The sequence below is a fragment of the Mustelus asterias genome, chromosome 4, assembly GCF_964213995.1.
Source record: "Mustelus asterias chromosome 4, sMusAst1.hap1.1, whole genome shotgun sequence".
NCBI lineage: Eukaryota > Metazoa > Chordata > Chondrichthyes > Carcharhiniformes > Triakidae > Mustelus > Mustelus asterias.
In genome coordinates, this window is record NC_135804.1 from 14,601,937 (window position 1) to 14,617,511 (window position 15,575).

A 15,575-nucleotide genomic window follows, 5' to 3' on the forward strand; every position below is an offset into this window, starting at 1 on the left:
ACATAAACCCAACATGGGATCAATTGTTTGAAGAGAGGGGGGCAGTGAACAGGAGGCAGGGTGGATTGAGCAGAGAACAAAATGGGGAAGAAAATAAATTTCATCACTCATCTTTTAATGCTTTAGTTCTCTGTATCGGATACGTTCTATTTGTAGACTGGGAGGATTTGCATTAAGTTGAAATTCATGAGCAAAGGTCAAACTGTTCAATAGTTCCTGTTAAGTTGGTAAATTAGCATAATTTTACTTAAGTGACCATTGGATGTCGTTATTTTATTTTTATCTTTATTTTACTATTCTTCTCAAAATCTCCGCTAATCTTTTGTATGAAGAGACTCTTTATGACAATCAACCCATGAAGCTGCTTTAGCTGAAAACATGTTGTATTGTTGAGAATCAGTTAAAATCACCTATACCTGAAAACAGTCATTGTTTGATCATGTGTGCGAGAGAGTTGATTGTTAGTATTCTAATCCAGTTGGATATTCAACTTCAGGTTCAATTTTCAGTTTGCAAATTCATATAATCAATTACACAAAATAAATCATCTTGCGGAGCACAAACTTGAAAGAGTAGCCTAAAAGGAGAAGGAAGTTAAATGCATTCATCTGATATTACACTGATATTTTAACAATGTTTTCTAAGAGCAAAGGAAAGTTACAGGAATGTGCAAAGTTTGATTTGATTTATTATTGTCACATGTTTTGTGTTGCGAAGTTGAGTGGAGTAATTGTAGACTGAGAGGTAGGAAGTTAGAATTTGGTGTTTGTAAGAATGGTAAAATTGTAAAATGCAAGGGGGGGGGAAAAGCATTGCTTGGTCCCTTTCAAAGGAGGTGCTTTTTCTGTGCTTAGAGAGTTAATAAAAAATGCAAGCACATAGGGAGCCAAACTGAAACCATTTGTATTGAAAGGCCAACCAGCAGTTTTTGCCAGGACAACAGGCTTTTGAATTTAACCAATCAATTTGAATCTGACACTTTAGATACCAAGAATCTATTAAATTTAAATCTGCTGGTTTTGACAACCCCTAGGACCAATCCTGTTGTGGAAAATATTGATATGTCATCACGGGTATAAAAGAAGGGAGCAGTGGGACAAAAAAGAGAGAGCACCTGCCAGAGATAACAGGTCTCAGCTCTCAATTCTAGAGAGAGAGAGAATTGCTGGCTCTCATAGCTTCATCTATGTCTTAGAGAAAGCACTATCTAGATAGCAAAGGTACCAAAGAAGAAAGAAGTTCCAGACAGAAGAATCAGGCCCAGAATATTCAGAAGACACAAAATCTGGTTGTAATTGAGAGAGTGACTAAATTCTACTTTTGTTAATGAGTGGGAATTGTATTTATTGGAACCGCATACCACTAGAATCTTGTTTTATTCATGATGTGGAGTTGCCGGCGTTGGACTGGGGTAGGCGCAATGAGTAGTCTCACAACATCAGGTTAAAGTTCAACAGGTTTATTTGGCAGCACGAGCTTTTGGAGGACCGCCCCTTCCTGATGAAGGAGCAGTGCTCCGAAAGCTCGTGCTACCAAATAAACCTGTTGGACATTAACCTGGTGTTGTGAGACTATTTACTTGTTTTATTCAGGAATGGTGAATAGTTAGAAGGGGTTTATTCGGTTTGTTAATAGTTTAGTTAATTTGTTCGCTGTTAGTTAGATAAATAAATTGTTACGTGTTGATTTTAGAGAGAGTGTCAGGGATTTGTTTTGTATTTAACCACGAGAAGTTGCTGAAGAGCAGGTTACACTACCTCACACACACTGTTTACAGATTATAAGATGAGGTACTCCTCTTTTGATGTTTTGGTGCTAATTCTCAGAGGGGGAATCAATCTCTGCTTTATATCAATTAGGATACAGTGAAAAGTATTGTTTCTTGTGCTACACAGACAAAACATACCATTTATAGAGCACATAGGGGAGTAGGAAAGGAGCGGGTGCAGAATGCAGTGTTACAGTCATAGCTAGGGTGTAGAGAAAGATCAGCTTAATATAAGGTACGTACATTCAAAAGTCTGATGGCAGCAGGGAAGAAGCTGTGTGACCTCAGAACTTTGTATCTTTGTCCTGATGGGAGAAGGTGAGAGTATGGGATGCTTGAGTATGCTGGCTGCTTTTCCGAGGTAGGGGGAAGTCAAGACGGAGTCAAGAGATGGGAGGCTGGTTTGCATGATGGATTGGGCTACGTTCATGACTCTTTGTAGTTTCTTGTGGTCTTGGACATAGCAGGAGCCATAGAAAGTATCTTGTTTCCATATATAATATCTGGACTTGCATCTCTTCAGAGCTCTTTTCAGTGGATTACAGAAATTATTTGATTCATGGTTATTAGTGAATATTTTTGAGTAGAGTCATTATTACCTCTTCAGAACAATATTAAATCCTTAACATTATGTCTGCTTATTTCAGCGCCTGATTTATCACAGATTGGTGACAGCACAGAAGGAGGCCATTTATCCCCTTGTGTCAATGCTTGCCCTCTGCAGGAACAACTCAGCGAATCTCACTCACCCACTCTGTCCCCGTCACCCGAAATTTTCTTCCTCTTCAGGCACTTATCCAATTCCTTTTTGAAAGCCATGATTGAATCTGCCTCCACCACACTCTCAGACAGTGCATTCCAGATCCTAACCACTCGCTGTGTGAATCTGTCCCCACCACACTCTCAGACAGTGCATTCCAGATCCTAACCACGCGCTGTGTGAATCTGTCTCCACCACACTCTCAGACAGTGCATTCCAGATCCTAACCACTCACTGTGTGAATCTGTCTCCATCACACTCTCAGACAGTGCATTCCAGATCCTAACCACTCGCTGTGTGAATCTGTCTCCACTACACTGTCAGACAGTGCATTCCAGATCCTAACCACTCGCTGTGTGAATCTGTCTCCACTACACTGTCAGACAGTGCATTCCAGATCCTAACCACTCGCTGTGTGAATCTGTCTCCACCACACTCTCAGACAGTGCATTCCAGATCCAACCACTCGGTGTGTGAATCTGTCTCCACCACACTCTCAGACAGTGCATTCCAGATCCTAACCACTCGCTGTGTGAATCTGCCTCCACCACACTCTCAGACAGTGCATTCCAGACCCTACCCATTTGTTCCCTCTCCCCTGAAATCGAATTTGGCACAACATTTACACATGAATTTTAAGAAGTTATGGTATGAAGAAAACAGAGTAATTAATAAAAAATAGCATTTAAAAGGACGAAACAGCAGAGGTAACTAATAAAACCTTGTTTGCCTCTTTGCTTAAGAAACAGTGTGAGGGACAGACTAGGCCCCAAGCCCTGATCACCAGGGAAAGGTGGTGGTGGCAGGAATTAGAACCAAGATAAGGAGTTGGTTTTAACCATCACTGACCTGGTATTTGTCACTGGTAGCGCTCGTTCATTATGCTGCCAATCATGTTAAACCTGCGCTCTCTGGTTCTCAACTCTTCCGCCAACAGGAACAGTCGCTCCTTATCTACTCTGACTAGACCCTTCATGATTTTGCACGTCTCCATCAAATGTCCGATCATCAAATCTCTACCTCTCTTCAGCTCCGAGGAAGAATCATACGGGACTCGAAATGTTAACTCTGTAACTCCCTCCACAGATGCTGCCAGAGCTGCTGAACTTTTCTGGCACTTTCTGCTTTTAATCCTTTCAACCTTCTCTTTTCCGAGGATAGTAACCCCAGATTCTCCAATCTATCCGTGTAACTGGGGTTCCCCATTCCTGGAACCATTCTTGTGGACTTTTTCTGGGCCCTCTCTTGAGCTTTCACATCTTTCCTGCAGTGTGTAGAATTGGACTGGAGTTTTTTTGACAGAGACATTATTGAGGGAACAACTGCTGAGCCCCATGGTGAGGGGGAGCAGAATTGATAATCACTAAATGAATAAACTGGCCAGTTACAGACACATCCATGGCAAAATGGCTTCCTCACACCCTCAGGCTCATGTAACTGCTCATAATCAATGGAAAAGATAATACACTGTTGCTATCCCTTGCTTATCAGTGCATTTGGCTCCACTGGTAAGGGCCCCAATTTGACTGCCAAAGAATTGTCACATTAAGATCCCTCATAATCATAATTATAGAATCCCTGCAATGCAGTAGGAGGCCATTCGACCCATAGAGCCTGCACCAATAACAATCCCACCCAGGCCCTATCCCAGTAACCCCACGTATTTACCCTGCTACTCCCCCTGACTCTAAGGGGCAATTTAGCATGGCCAATCCACCCAACCCGCACATCTTTGGACTGTGGGAGGAAGCCGGAGCACCCGGAGGAAACACACGCAGACATGGGGAGAATGTGCAAACTCCACACAGTCATCTGAGGCTGGAATCAGACCCGGGTCCCTGGTGTTGTAAGGCAGCAGGGCTAAGCATTGTGCCACCGTGCCACTCAGTAATCTGATGAAGGAGACAGCTCTCGGACAACATATTTTCACACGACAATCTATCTTCCGTTGTTGTATCTGAACTTGTTGAAAAATAATGAAAATGGACTTCTCACGTAAATCATTGATTTATGTCTCCTAGGATGCAGCACTTTAAGGAGTGTATCAAGTTTATCCATGAATGTCGAATGCAAGGAGGAGGTTGCATTGTTCACTGGTAGGTGCAGTGGCAGCTTCTCAGTGGCGTAAAATTTGGATGTCAATCCATGTCTGCTTTCTGCTTCCTTTGTAGAATCATGCGGAATGATGCATTCTTAAACGTCTTCTCCTTTGTCATCCCTCTGCCTCTCGTGGCACAGTTTAGCTGGAGTTTCACGCAGCACGACGGTGGTGGTGGCCTACCTCATGACGGTAACCGACTATGGCTGGGAAGAGTGCTTGTCTGCGGTGAAGGCTGCCCGGTCGTTCGTCAGCCCTAATTTTGGCTTCCAGCAACAGCTCCAAGAGTTTGAGGCAACTCTTGTAAAAGAGGTAAATACAGCTCAGGGGCAATGCCCTGGCGATGCTGAGTTTTAGCCCTAAATGATCAATGTCAAAGAAGCCAAATGAAATGTATCGATCGATGAATTTATCCACCGTGAAGTATGCACTGCCATTGACTGTTAGTGATATTTAATGTGTGCTGCTGTGATTGTTGTTGAGAATGGTCAGTAAGAAATGCTAAATAAAATACACGAGTAGCTTGACAAGAAATGCAAGAATATCCCTAGCTCCTGTCGGAAATTGCATGGTCGAACAATACTGGAGTTTCTGACTCAGCATAGCATTCAGTTTCTGTGGGGTTAGTCTCTATTAGATCCAGACATAATGCAAGGTACGACACGGTGGCACCGTGGTTAGCACTGCTGCCTCTCAGCGCCAGGGATTCGGGTTCGATTCCAGCCTTGGGTGACTGCGTGGAGTTTGCACGTTCTCCCCGTGTCTGCATGGGTTTCCTCTGGGGTGCTCTAGTTTCCTCCCACAGTCCAAAGATGTGCGGGTTAGACAGTAAATGTGTGGGGTTATGAGGATGGGATGGGGAGAGGGTCTCGTAAGATACTCTGTCAGATAGTTGGTGCAGACTCATTGGGCCGAAGGGCCTCATTCTGCACTGTAGCGACTCTTGATTCAATGAACCCCATTGGAGGAATGCCTTCACTGGATATTAAGTATACTTTTTGGAAATTCTCTTCGAGGAAATCAATAGAACAGTTGCACTGCTCGTTTTATTGGAACGTTAAGAAATATGACAGACTTCACTGTTCTCACTGAAAAATAGTTAGAGGCAGAACGCTGTTTGTGTACAAATATAAATAAATGGATCAAGGGGGAGACATTTTGCAGAGCTATGCAGACTTGTGTTGATTGCCTAGGGGCAGGCAGCACATGGCTCATTTTCTTTGCAGCACTGCTCCTTGCTACCAATGCTGTCTACCCTGGGGAATTGATGTAAATCTGCATAGCACCTCTAGAAGTAGCGCTACATGAACAAATTTCTCCCCATTTTGTCCTGGATAAATGTAAAGGCTGCAGAACAGAAGAAATAGAACCAGGAGTAGACCAGAGGCCTGTCGAGCCTGTTCTGCCATGTGATTTAATTATGGCTAACCTTGGGCTTTCGCCCCACTCTCCTGATTGTTCCTCATATCCTTTGATTCCCAGTGAGACCAAAAATCTGTCTTTTCCAGCCTTCAATGTTTTCAACGATGGAGCCTCCACAACCCTCTGAGATAGACAATTCCAAAAATTCACTACCCTTTGAGTGAAATAGTGCCCCTGACCAGCGGAGATAATCTCTCAGTGTCCATCTATCAAGCTCTTTCAGAATTTCGTACTTTTCAATGAGATCGCCTTTCATTCTTCTTAAACTCCAGAGAAAATGAACCTAATTTGCTCAGCCTCACGCCATAGGACATCCCCCTCATCCCAGGATGGCTGTCTGGATTTACAAAGCTCGGTATCCCGGAGATGGCTTTTGTGTTCAAGTTCCACTGAGCATTAATGTGCTAATTAAGCCCAGAAGCCGAGGTTTGGATTTTGTAAACAACAGCTTCCTGTGGATCATTCAACCTGGGGAAAAGATTGCCAGAGGAAGTGTTAGCATTTGTGCGCATTCCTCTCATGTGAGCGTGGGCTTCATCCTGCACACCAGGCCATTGAAAGGTCACTGGAGCATTTGAGCTTCGAGCTGAAACACAACATAGAACATGGATTCAACGTAGAATCCCTACAGTGCAGAAGGAGGCCATTCGGCCCATCAAGTCTCACCGACCACAATCCTACCCAGGCCCTATTCCCGTAAACCCACACATTTACCCTGCTAATCCCCTAACACTAGGGGCAATTTAACATGGCCATTCAACCTAACCCGCATATCTTTGGACTGTGGGAGGAAACCGGAGCACCCCCGGAGAAAACCCACGCAGACACGGGGAGAATGTGCAAACCCCACACAGACAGTGACCCGAGGCCAGGATTTGAACCCAGGTCTCTGGCACTGTGAGGCAGCAGTGCTAACCACTGTGCCACCGTGTGGCCCCTGCAAGAGAGGGAGAGAAACACGGAAGCTGGAAAGTACAAAGAAATTTATTGAGAGGATTGAAAATAAAATTGGACACAGGGCATGTTTCAATGTCGATAAAAGGACTCAAATTATGTTAAATACCATCAGGAATAGAATGGAGTTTTCAAAAGTCATAGTCAGTTGCCACTGTAGTTGCATCTAACCTTGCCTTGTTCTGTAACCATCATTTTGAATTTCCGTAGCTACATTTAAATGTAGCAGCTAGAAAAGGTGGTGAAGAAAGCATATAGCATGCTTGCCTTCATCGGAAGGGGCATCAAGTATAAAAGTTGGCAAATTATGTTACAGTCATCAAGTATTAAAGTTGGCAAATTATGTTACAGTTGTATAAAACGTTGGTTAGACCACATTTGGAATACTGTGTCCAATTCTGGTCACCGCACTACCAGAAGGATGTGGAGGCTTTGGAGAGAGTGCAGAAAAGGTTTACCAGGATGTTGCCTGGTATGATATTAGCTATGAGGACGGATTGAATAAACTGGGATTGTTCTCCCTGGAAAGACGGAGGCGACCTAATAGAAGTTTATAAAATTATGAGAAGTATAGATAGGGTGAATAGTTGGAAGCTTTTCCCCAGGGCAGAAATGACAATTACAAGGGAGCACAAGTTCAGTGGAGATGTGCAGGGGAAGTTTTTTAGTAAGAAGTCTCACAACACCAGGCTAAAGTCCAACAGGTTTATTTGGTAGCAACAGGTTTATTTGGTACCAAATAAACCTGTTGGACTTTAACCTGGTGTTGTGAGACTTCTTACTGTGTTTACCCCAGTCCAACGCTGGCATCTCCACATCATGAAGTTTTTTACACAGAGGGTAGTGGGCGCCTGGAATGCACTGCCAAGTGAAGTGGTTGAGGCAGTTGCGTTAGCGACATTTAAGACTTATCTTGATAGACACATGAACAAACGGGGAATAGAGAGATATAAGCGGTTGGTCTAGATAGGACAACGTGATCGGCGCAGGCTTGGAGGGCTGAAGGGCCTGTTCCTGTGCTGTACTGTTCTCTGTTCTTTGTTTTCAATATAAACCATTCATAATCTGAGACCCATCTTCTCTAAGATTAATAAAGTGTAGCAAGCATTAGTGATCCAGCACTGTGTGAATTCCAAAGGTTCAGAAGGCTTGATAAGGGTAGAAGAGTGCAGTGACCTGGGATCTGAAAAGGGAATGAGTCCAAGCGTTACAAACATTGCAAAATGAAACACTTATTCAACTATTCGATGCATTACACACTCTGATAGCGTGTGTGCCAAATACAGTCCCATCTTTAGCATCCAGCATGCGTGGGGAATGGGTAGTGCCAGTTAATCAGAAATGCTTGCTAACGGAGAGTTCCATTTATCGATGGAATACAGTGCAACACTTGTAGCATGAACTAACATGCATGTACTCAGGAAGTAAAGAACAGTAAGATAAAAGTATAATACTGCAGATGCTGGAATCTGAAACAAAAACAGAAAATGCTGGAAAATCTCAGCAGGTCTCACAGTGTCTGTGGAGAGAGAATAGAGCCAATGTTTCAAGACAGGATGACCCTGCGTCAGATGACGAAGGATCATCCTGACTCGAAATGTTGGTTCTATTCTCTCGCCACAGATGCTGCCAGACCTGCTGAGATTTTCCAGCGTTTTCTATTTCTGTCGTTGAAGTAAAGAACAGTATTTGTTTTTAATCATCAACAGTGCATTAAAACATCAATTAACGGGATGGTTTGTATTCGGGAAACTTCGGAAATTCCAGTCTGCGGGGAATTCTGGGTGGTAGAGGTTTGGATAAGGCAAAGTTTACTGGCATTGTTTTATCAGACTAGAGATACAGCCCAAAGATGTGCAGGTTAGGTTTATTGGCTATGCTAAATTAACCCGAGTGTCAGGGAGATTAGCAGGGTAAATATGAGGGGTTACGGGAATAGGGCCTGGGTGGGATTGTGGTCAGCACAGACTCGATGGACCGAATGGCCTCCTTCTGCACTGTAGGGATGCTATGATTCTATGAAGATGCTCAGTTTCAATTATGAAGACGGTCTGGAGAAATTAAGTCTTCCTTTTAAAAATTAGAGCTGAAAAAGTTACAAGGTGGGGATGTCTTCAAGTTCATGAAAGGTGCAAGAGTGTGGTTGGAGTCTGGAATTCTGTGCTTCAAGCTGTTGAAAAAAAGCCCCCTTTAAAGGGAAATCTTTGTAAAGGGACTTAGAGGGTTGCTTGTAAAAGGGAAATGTTAAAGGGTACAAGGAGAGAGTTGGATTCGTGTTGATGATTCTTGGAGCCTGTGAACTGACAAAGTCTCATTGGACCAAATAACCTTTCTCTGTGTTGGAATATTCTGTGATTTTGGGATGGTTGTGGGGGAGACGGAATACTGGGAACACATGTTAAATGTCCAGATTCGAACAAAGGTCATGTGGGATGCACCGGTACTTTTGACTTGATTACCATTGGAAATCAGGGAGCATTTATTGAGCACTGTCCTATAGATGATTTGATTTTGATTTGACTTGATTTATTATTGTCACATGTATTAACATACAGTGAAAAGTATTGTTTCTTGCATGCTATACAGACAAAGCATACTGTTCATAGGGAAGGAAACAAGAGAGTGCAGAATGTAGTGTTACAGTCATAGCTAGGGTATAAAGAAAGATCAACTTAATGCAAGGTAAGTCCATTCAAAAGTCTGACAGCAGCAGGGAAGAAGCTATTCTTGAGTCGGCTGATGCATGATCTCAGACTTTTGTATCTTTTTCCCGAAGGAAGAAGGTGGAAGAGAGAATGTCTGGGTTGCATGGGGTCCTTAATTATGCTGGCTGCTTTGCCGAGGCAGCGGGAAGTGTGGACAGAGTCAATGGATGGGAGGCTGGTTTGCATGATGGATTGGGCTACATTAACAACCTTTTGTAGTTCCTTGTGGTCTTGGGCAGAGCAGGAGCCATACCAAGCTGTGATACAACCAGAAAGAATGCTTTCTACAGTGCATCTGTAAAGGTTGATGATTCATGAACTTGTGTGTGATTGGTAGAAGGGGCTGGCAGGATGACTTCGCTGGCTGAGTGATCTTTCTTTTTCTTAATTCTTTGGATATGGGCATCGCTGGTTGGGCCAGCATTTATTGCTCATCCCTAATTGCCCTTGAACTGAGTGGAGTTCATTTCAGAGTCTGGAGTCACATGGAGACCAGACCAAATTAGGATGGCAGATTTCCTTCCCTAAAGGGATATTAATGAACCATAGATTTTTACGAAAATGGTCTTAATTCCAGATTTTTGTGGAATTCAAATTTCACCTGTCGTGGTGAGATTTGAACTCGGGTCCTCAGAGTATCACCATAGGTCTCTGGAGTACTAGCCCAGTGACAATATCCTCCACTTAATGTGACTGAACATAGTTTCTCAATGTGATTTCTCTCTAAGTGAAATCAATGGATCAATACCTTGCTTGATCTGTGCTGTTAATCCTAACCCAACTCCAAAAGCATCCCCCCCACCACCAACCCACTTCCCTGAATGTGAAAATGGTAAAGCTGTGTTTTTTGTTGGGGGAATGGGAATTCAGATCCTTTACACACAGCAAGTTATTAATGCCAAAATAAGCAGCAGCAGAATTGAAACTGAAGCAAGGGTTAGCAGGTGTTCCCAACTGACGATAATAGCAAACATTTCAGGCTGAAGTTGTGAGCACACAGTTAGATTGCAACACTGTGAAGAATGATAGAGAAATAAGGGAAAGCTTTTGAAGAAAGATAAGACAGCAATGTATAGAGTTACGTTAGACAGAGCATGTGTGAATTGAATTGAAGTGGAAAATGTGTTCTTAAGCAGAGAATGCCTTTAGTGTCTCTAAATGGAGCAATAAGATGTTTAATACTTTGCATCGATATTCACAAAGGAGAAGAACATGATGGATGGGGAGTCTAGAGAGGGATACATTGATATTCTAGGGCATGTTGATATTAAAAAGGAGGTTTTGGGTGTTTTGAAAAGCATTAAGGTAGACAAGTCCTCAGGACCTGATGGGATCTATCCCAGAATACTGAGGAAGGCGGAGGAGGAATTCGCTGGGGCCTTGTACAAAATCTTTGCATCCTCTTTTGTCACAGGGAGAGGTCCCAGAGGACGAAAGAATATCCAATGTTGTTCCCTTGCTTAAAAAGGGCAACAAGGATAATCTGGGAAATTGCAGGCCAGCGAGCCCTATGTCATTATTGGAGAAGATTCTTAGGGACAGGATTTACTCACATTTGGAAAAATATGGACTTATTAGTGATGGGCAGCATGGCTTTGTGTGGGGAGGTCATGTCTCACAAACTTGATTGAGTTTTTTGAGATAGTGATAAAGATGATTGATGAGGGAAAGGCGATGGATGTGGTCTACATGGAATTTAGCAAGGCCTTTGACAAGGTCCCTCATGGCAGGCTGATGCAGAATGTGAAGTTCCATGAGAACCATGATGAGCTGGTAAGATGGATACCCAACTGGCTTCATTAGAGAAGACAGGGAATAGTGATAGAAGGGTGTTTTTCTGACTGGAGATCTGTGACAAGTGGTGTTCCGCAGTGCTAGGACCCCTGTTGTTTGTAATATATATAAATTATTTGGAGGAGAATGTAAGTGGTCTGATTAGTAAGTTTATGGACAACACAAAGATTGAGGAAGCTGCGGATAGTCAGGAGGATTGCCAGAGGATACAGCAGGATCTAGATAGGCTGGAGACTTGGGCGGAGAAATGGCAGATGGAATTTAATCCAGACAAATACGAGGTGATGCATTTTGGAAGTTCTAATGCAGGAAGGAAGTGTATAGTAAATGGCAGAACTCTTAGAAGCATTAAGATCTTGAGGGATTGAGGCGTCCAGGTCCACAGTTCCCTGAAAGTGACAACACAGGTGGATAAGATGGTCAAGAATGCACATAGCATGGTTGCCTTCATCGGCTGGGGCATAGAGTATAAAAATTGGCAAGTCATGTTGCAGCTATATAGAACTTTAGTTCGGCCACATTTGAGATATTGCGTACAGTTCTGATCACCACACTACCAGAAGAATGTGGAGTCTTTGGAGAGGGTACAGAAAAGATTTACCAGGATGTTGCCTGGTTTGGAGGGTATTAGCTTTGAGGACAGGTTGGACAAACTTGGTTTGTTTTCACTTGAACGTTGGAGGCTGAGGGGCGACCTGATAGAAGTTTATAAAATTATGAAAGGCATGGATAGAATGGATAGTTGGAGTCTTTTTCCCAGGGTAGAAATGTCAATTACTAGAGGACATAAGTTTAAAATAAAAAGGGGAAAGTTTAAAGGAGATGTGCGAGGCAAGCTTTTTACACAGGGGATGGTAGGTGCCTGGAATGCACTGCCAGAAGAGGTGGTAGAAGTAGATACAATAGCAATGTTTAGGAAGCATCTTGACAGATACATGAATAGGCAGAGAATAGAAGGATACTGACTGCGGAGAGACAAAAGGTCTTTAGTTTAGAAAGGCGTCATGTGTTGGTGCATGCATGGTGGGCCAAAGGGCCTGTTCTTATGCTGCACTGTTCTTTGATACCACAGGTGATGCAATCTAGAACTTCATCCATATGCTTCCTTTCTCAAATTACTGATAATCGCCACATGAGTTAGTTTCAGTCTGGGAGAGGCAAAATACATTTAAGGTCTGGGGAACTCCTTGGTAATGACTTTCTGGAGTATTTGAAGGTATGATGAGTATGAAGGGGGATTAGAATGAAGATGGTGGCTTGCGAGAAAGTCTTTAGACGCAGATGGATGGATGCACCTACAAAGTGTGAGGAGCGATGTGATGGAATCTTCGATCATTATTGGCACTGAATCCAGGGGTGTGGCTTCATGCCCCTGCTGCTGGCCCCCTCCCCAAACTCTAGCCCTGTTTTCGATACAAATTTCTTGGTGGGAAAAGACTCCTCACAGCCCCCAGCAGCACATCCAGGGAGTTCTCACTGAACTGAGATACAGCCTGCAATGCACAGAAGCCATTTTAACCACTTGCATTTCTTATTCCCCCACAACGCCAAACACCTTCAAGTTGCATGTTTGAAATGTCTCTTTAAACACAGGAGTTTGTGTCATGGGGTCAACATCACAACCACCACTGCCTTCCGAGAGCGTGCCATCATCAGAACATGCTCATGGAAATCTGGAAGTCAAATTGTTTTATTGCAGTTAGAAAGGTCACTGATGGAATTGCTACACTTTCCCACGTGGTAATGGATTCCCCACCCCCATCCCTCACGCACAACTACTAGTGTGTAGTGAAATTAGGGCAGCACAGTAGTTAGTGCTACTGCCTCACAGCGCCAGGGACCCAGGTTCAATTCCAGACTTGGGTGGCTATTCTCCCGTGTCTGCGTGGGTTTCCCCCGAGTGCTCTGGTTTCCTCCCACAGTCCAAAGATGGATTGGCCATGCTAAATTGCCCCTTAGCATCCCAAGGTGTGGAGGTTAGGGAGATTAATGGGGAAAATATGTGGGGTTATGAAGATAGTGCCTGGGTCGGATGCTCTGTTGGAGAGTCAGTGCAGACTCGATGGGCCTGTTGGCCTTCTTCTGCACCTTTGGGATTCTATGATTCTCAGATGAAGATATTGATTAGGAGAGCTTGACTAAGGGATCTATGTAATATTGGCTGGATTGCTAAATAAAGGCAGCAATCAAACCATAGATATCAGGAGCTCTTACCCTGAGAAGTAAGTCAATATTAACAATGTATCTTACCTGAAATAACAGTTAGATCTTTTTCCTGTCTGTGTTATGGTTGGCAAAAAAGCATCTAGTAAATAATAAAACATAGACAGAAATGCTGTAACTTCGTCACATTGACATCAGACGCGGCAATTTCGCTCTCCAAATTTGCATCGTCAGCTAAAATAAAAGTCCCCTTTCCCTTGAGAATCATTGATTGAAATCCATTGAAAAAAAATTCCAGGGTGCTTTCCTATCTTGAATTTAATTAAAGCATATAATTTTGATACTTGTGATCTGAATCAGGGTGAATCCTTTGGGTCAACCGCAGACAAGTTCTCAATCTGTGATTTTCCACCACATTGAGCTCTTGATATGAACCGTGTAACGGGGCAATTAACAGTTAAGCACATTCGTCAGGATCCTGCAGAATCAATAGTACTATTAAGTTAACGGAGCAAGGTTACTTGATGACTAGAAGTTGGGAAAACTGGGCAGCACGATGGCACAGTGGTTAGCACTGCTGCCTCACAGCACCAGGGACCCGGGTTCAATTCCGTCCTTGGGTCACTGTCTGTATGGAGTTTTCTTCTCATGTCTGCGTGGATTTCCTCCGGATGCTCCGGTTTCCTCCCACAGTCCAAAGGTTTGCGTGTTAGGTGGATTGGCCATGCTAAAATTGCCCCTTAGTGTCAGGGGGATTAGCAGGGTAAATATGTGAGGTTACAGGGATAGGGGCTGGGTGGGATTGTTGTCGGTGCAGGCTCAATGGGCCAAATGGCCTCCTTCTGCACTGTAGATTCTATGATCTTTCCTTCTAATAGCATTCCCATGACTTCTTACAGAATCCGAGAGTGATACAGCACAGAAGAGAGCCATTCAGCCCATCATTACCTGTACTGGCCCTCGTTCCACTCCCCAGCCCTTTCTCCACAGCCCTGTATACTTCTTTCCTTTCACATATTTATCCAATTCGAATTTGAAACTTTGAAATTGTATCTGCTTCCACCGCCCTTTCAGACAGAACATTCCAGATCACAACAACCTGCTGTGTCATTTTTTCTTTTCGATGCCCTCTGTCAATCAATAAGTGCAGAGAGAAGATCACTGAATCCCAGGAGAATTTGAAAAAAATCACACAGAAAATACAGCAAAGATTGAGCTGGCCAGTGAGCATCTGCGGAGAAAAATAAATCTATAATTTCGGCTTTGAAGTTGGGAAATGAAAGAGGAATTAGTTCCTTTTTCAAAAGGAATCAGTGAACAAAGGTGAAAAGGGGCAGGTGTGGGCAGCACGGTGGTGCAGTGATTAGCCTCACAGCACCAGGGACCCAGGTTCAATTCCGGCCTTGGGTCGCTGTCTGTGTGGAGGTTGCACATTAGAAACATAGAAAAGCTACAGCACAAACAGGCCCTTCGGCCCACAAGTTGCGCCGAACATGTCCTACCTACTAGGCTTACCTATAACCCTCTATCTTACTAACTTCCATGAACTTATCCAAAAGTCTCTTAAAAGACCCTATCGAATCCGCCTCCACCACCACTACCGGCAGCCGATTCCACGCACCCACCACCCTCTGAGTGAAAAACTTACCCCTAACATCTCCTCTGTACCTACTCCCCAGCACCCTAAACCTGTGACCTCTTGTGGCAACCATTTCAGCCCTGGGTAAAAACCTCTGAGAATCCACTCTAACAATACCTCTCAACATCTTATACACCTCTAGAAGGTCACCTCTCATCCTTCGCCTCTCCAAGGAGAAAAGACCTAGCTCTCTCAACCTATCCTTGTAAGGCATGCCACCTAATCCAGGCAACATCCTTGTAAATCTCCTCTGCACCCTTTCTATGGCTTCC

The 15,575-nt window shown here is 43.6% G+C and overlaps 1 protein-coding gene across 2 annotated transcripts in view; it reads left to right on the forward strand.

The window, feature by feature from the left end:
• The window catches only part of dusp22a (dual specificity phosphatase 22a), a 134,113-nt gene that overhangs the window by 88,425 nt on the left and 30,113 nt on the right, over window positions 1-15,575 (forward strand). For both annotated transcript variants that reach the window (XM_078210593.1, XM_078210592.1), the window contains exons 6-7: window positions 4,550-4,624; window positions 4,767-4,938. In XM_078210593.1, the coding sequence (XP_078066719.1) occupies window positions 4,550-4,624; window positions 4,767-4,938 (247 nt within the window). The remainder of the gene's footprint in view (window positions 1-4,549; window positions 4,625-4,766; window positions 4,939-15,575) is intronic.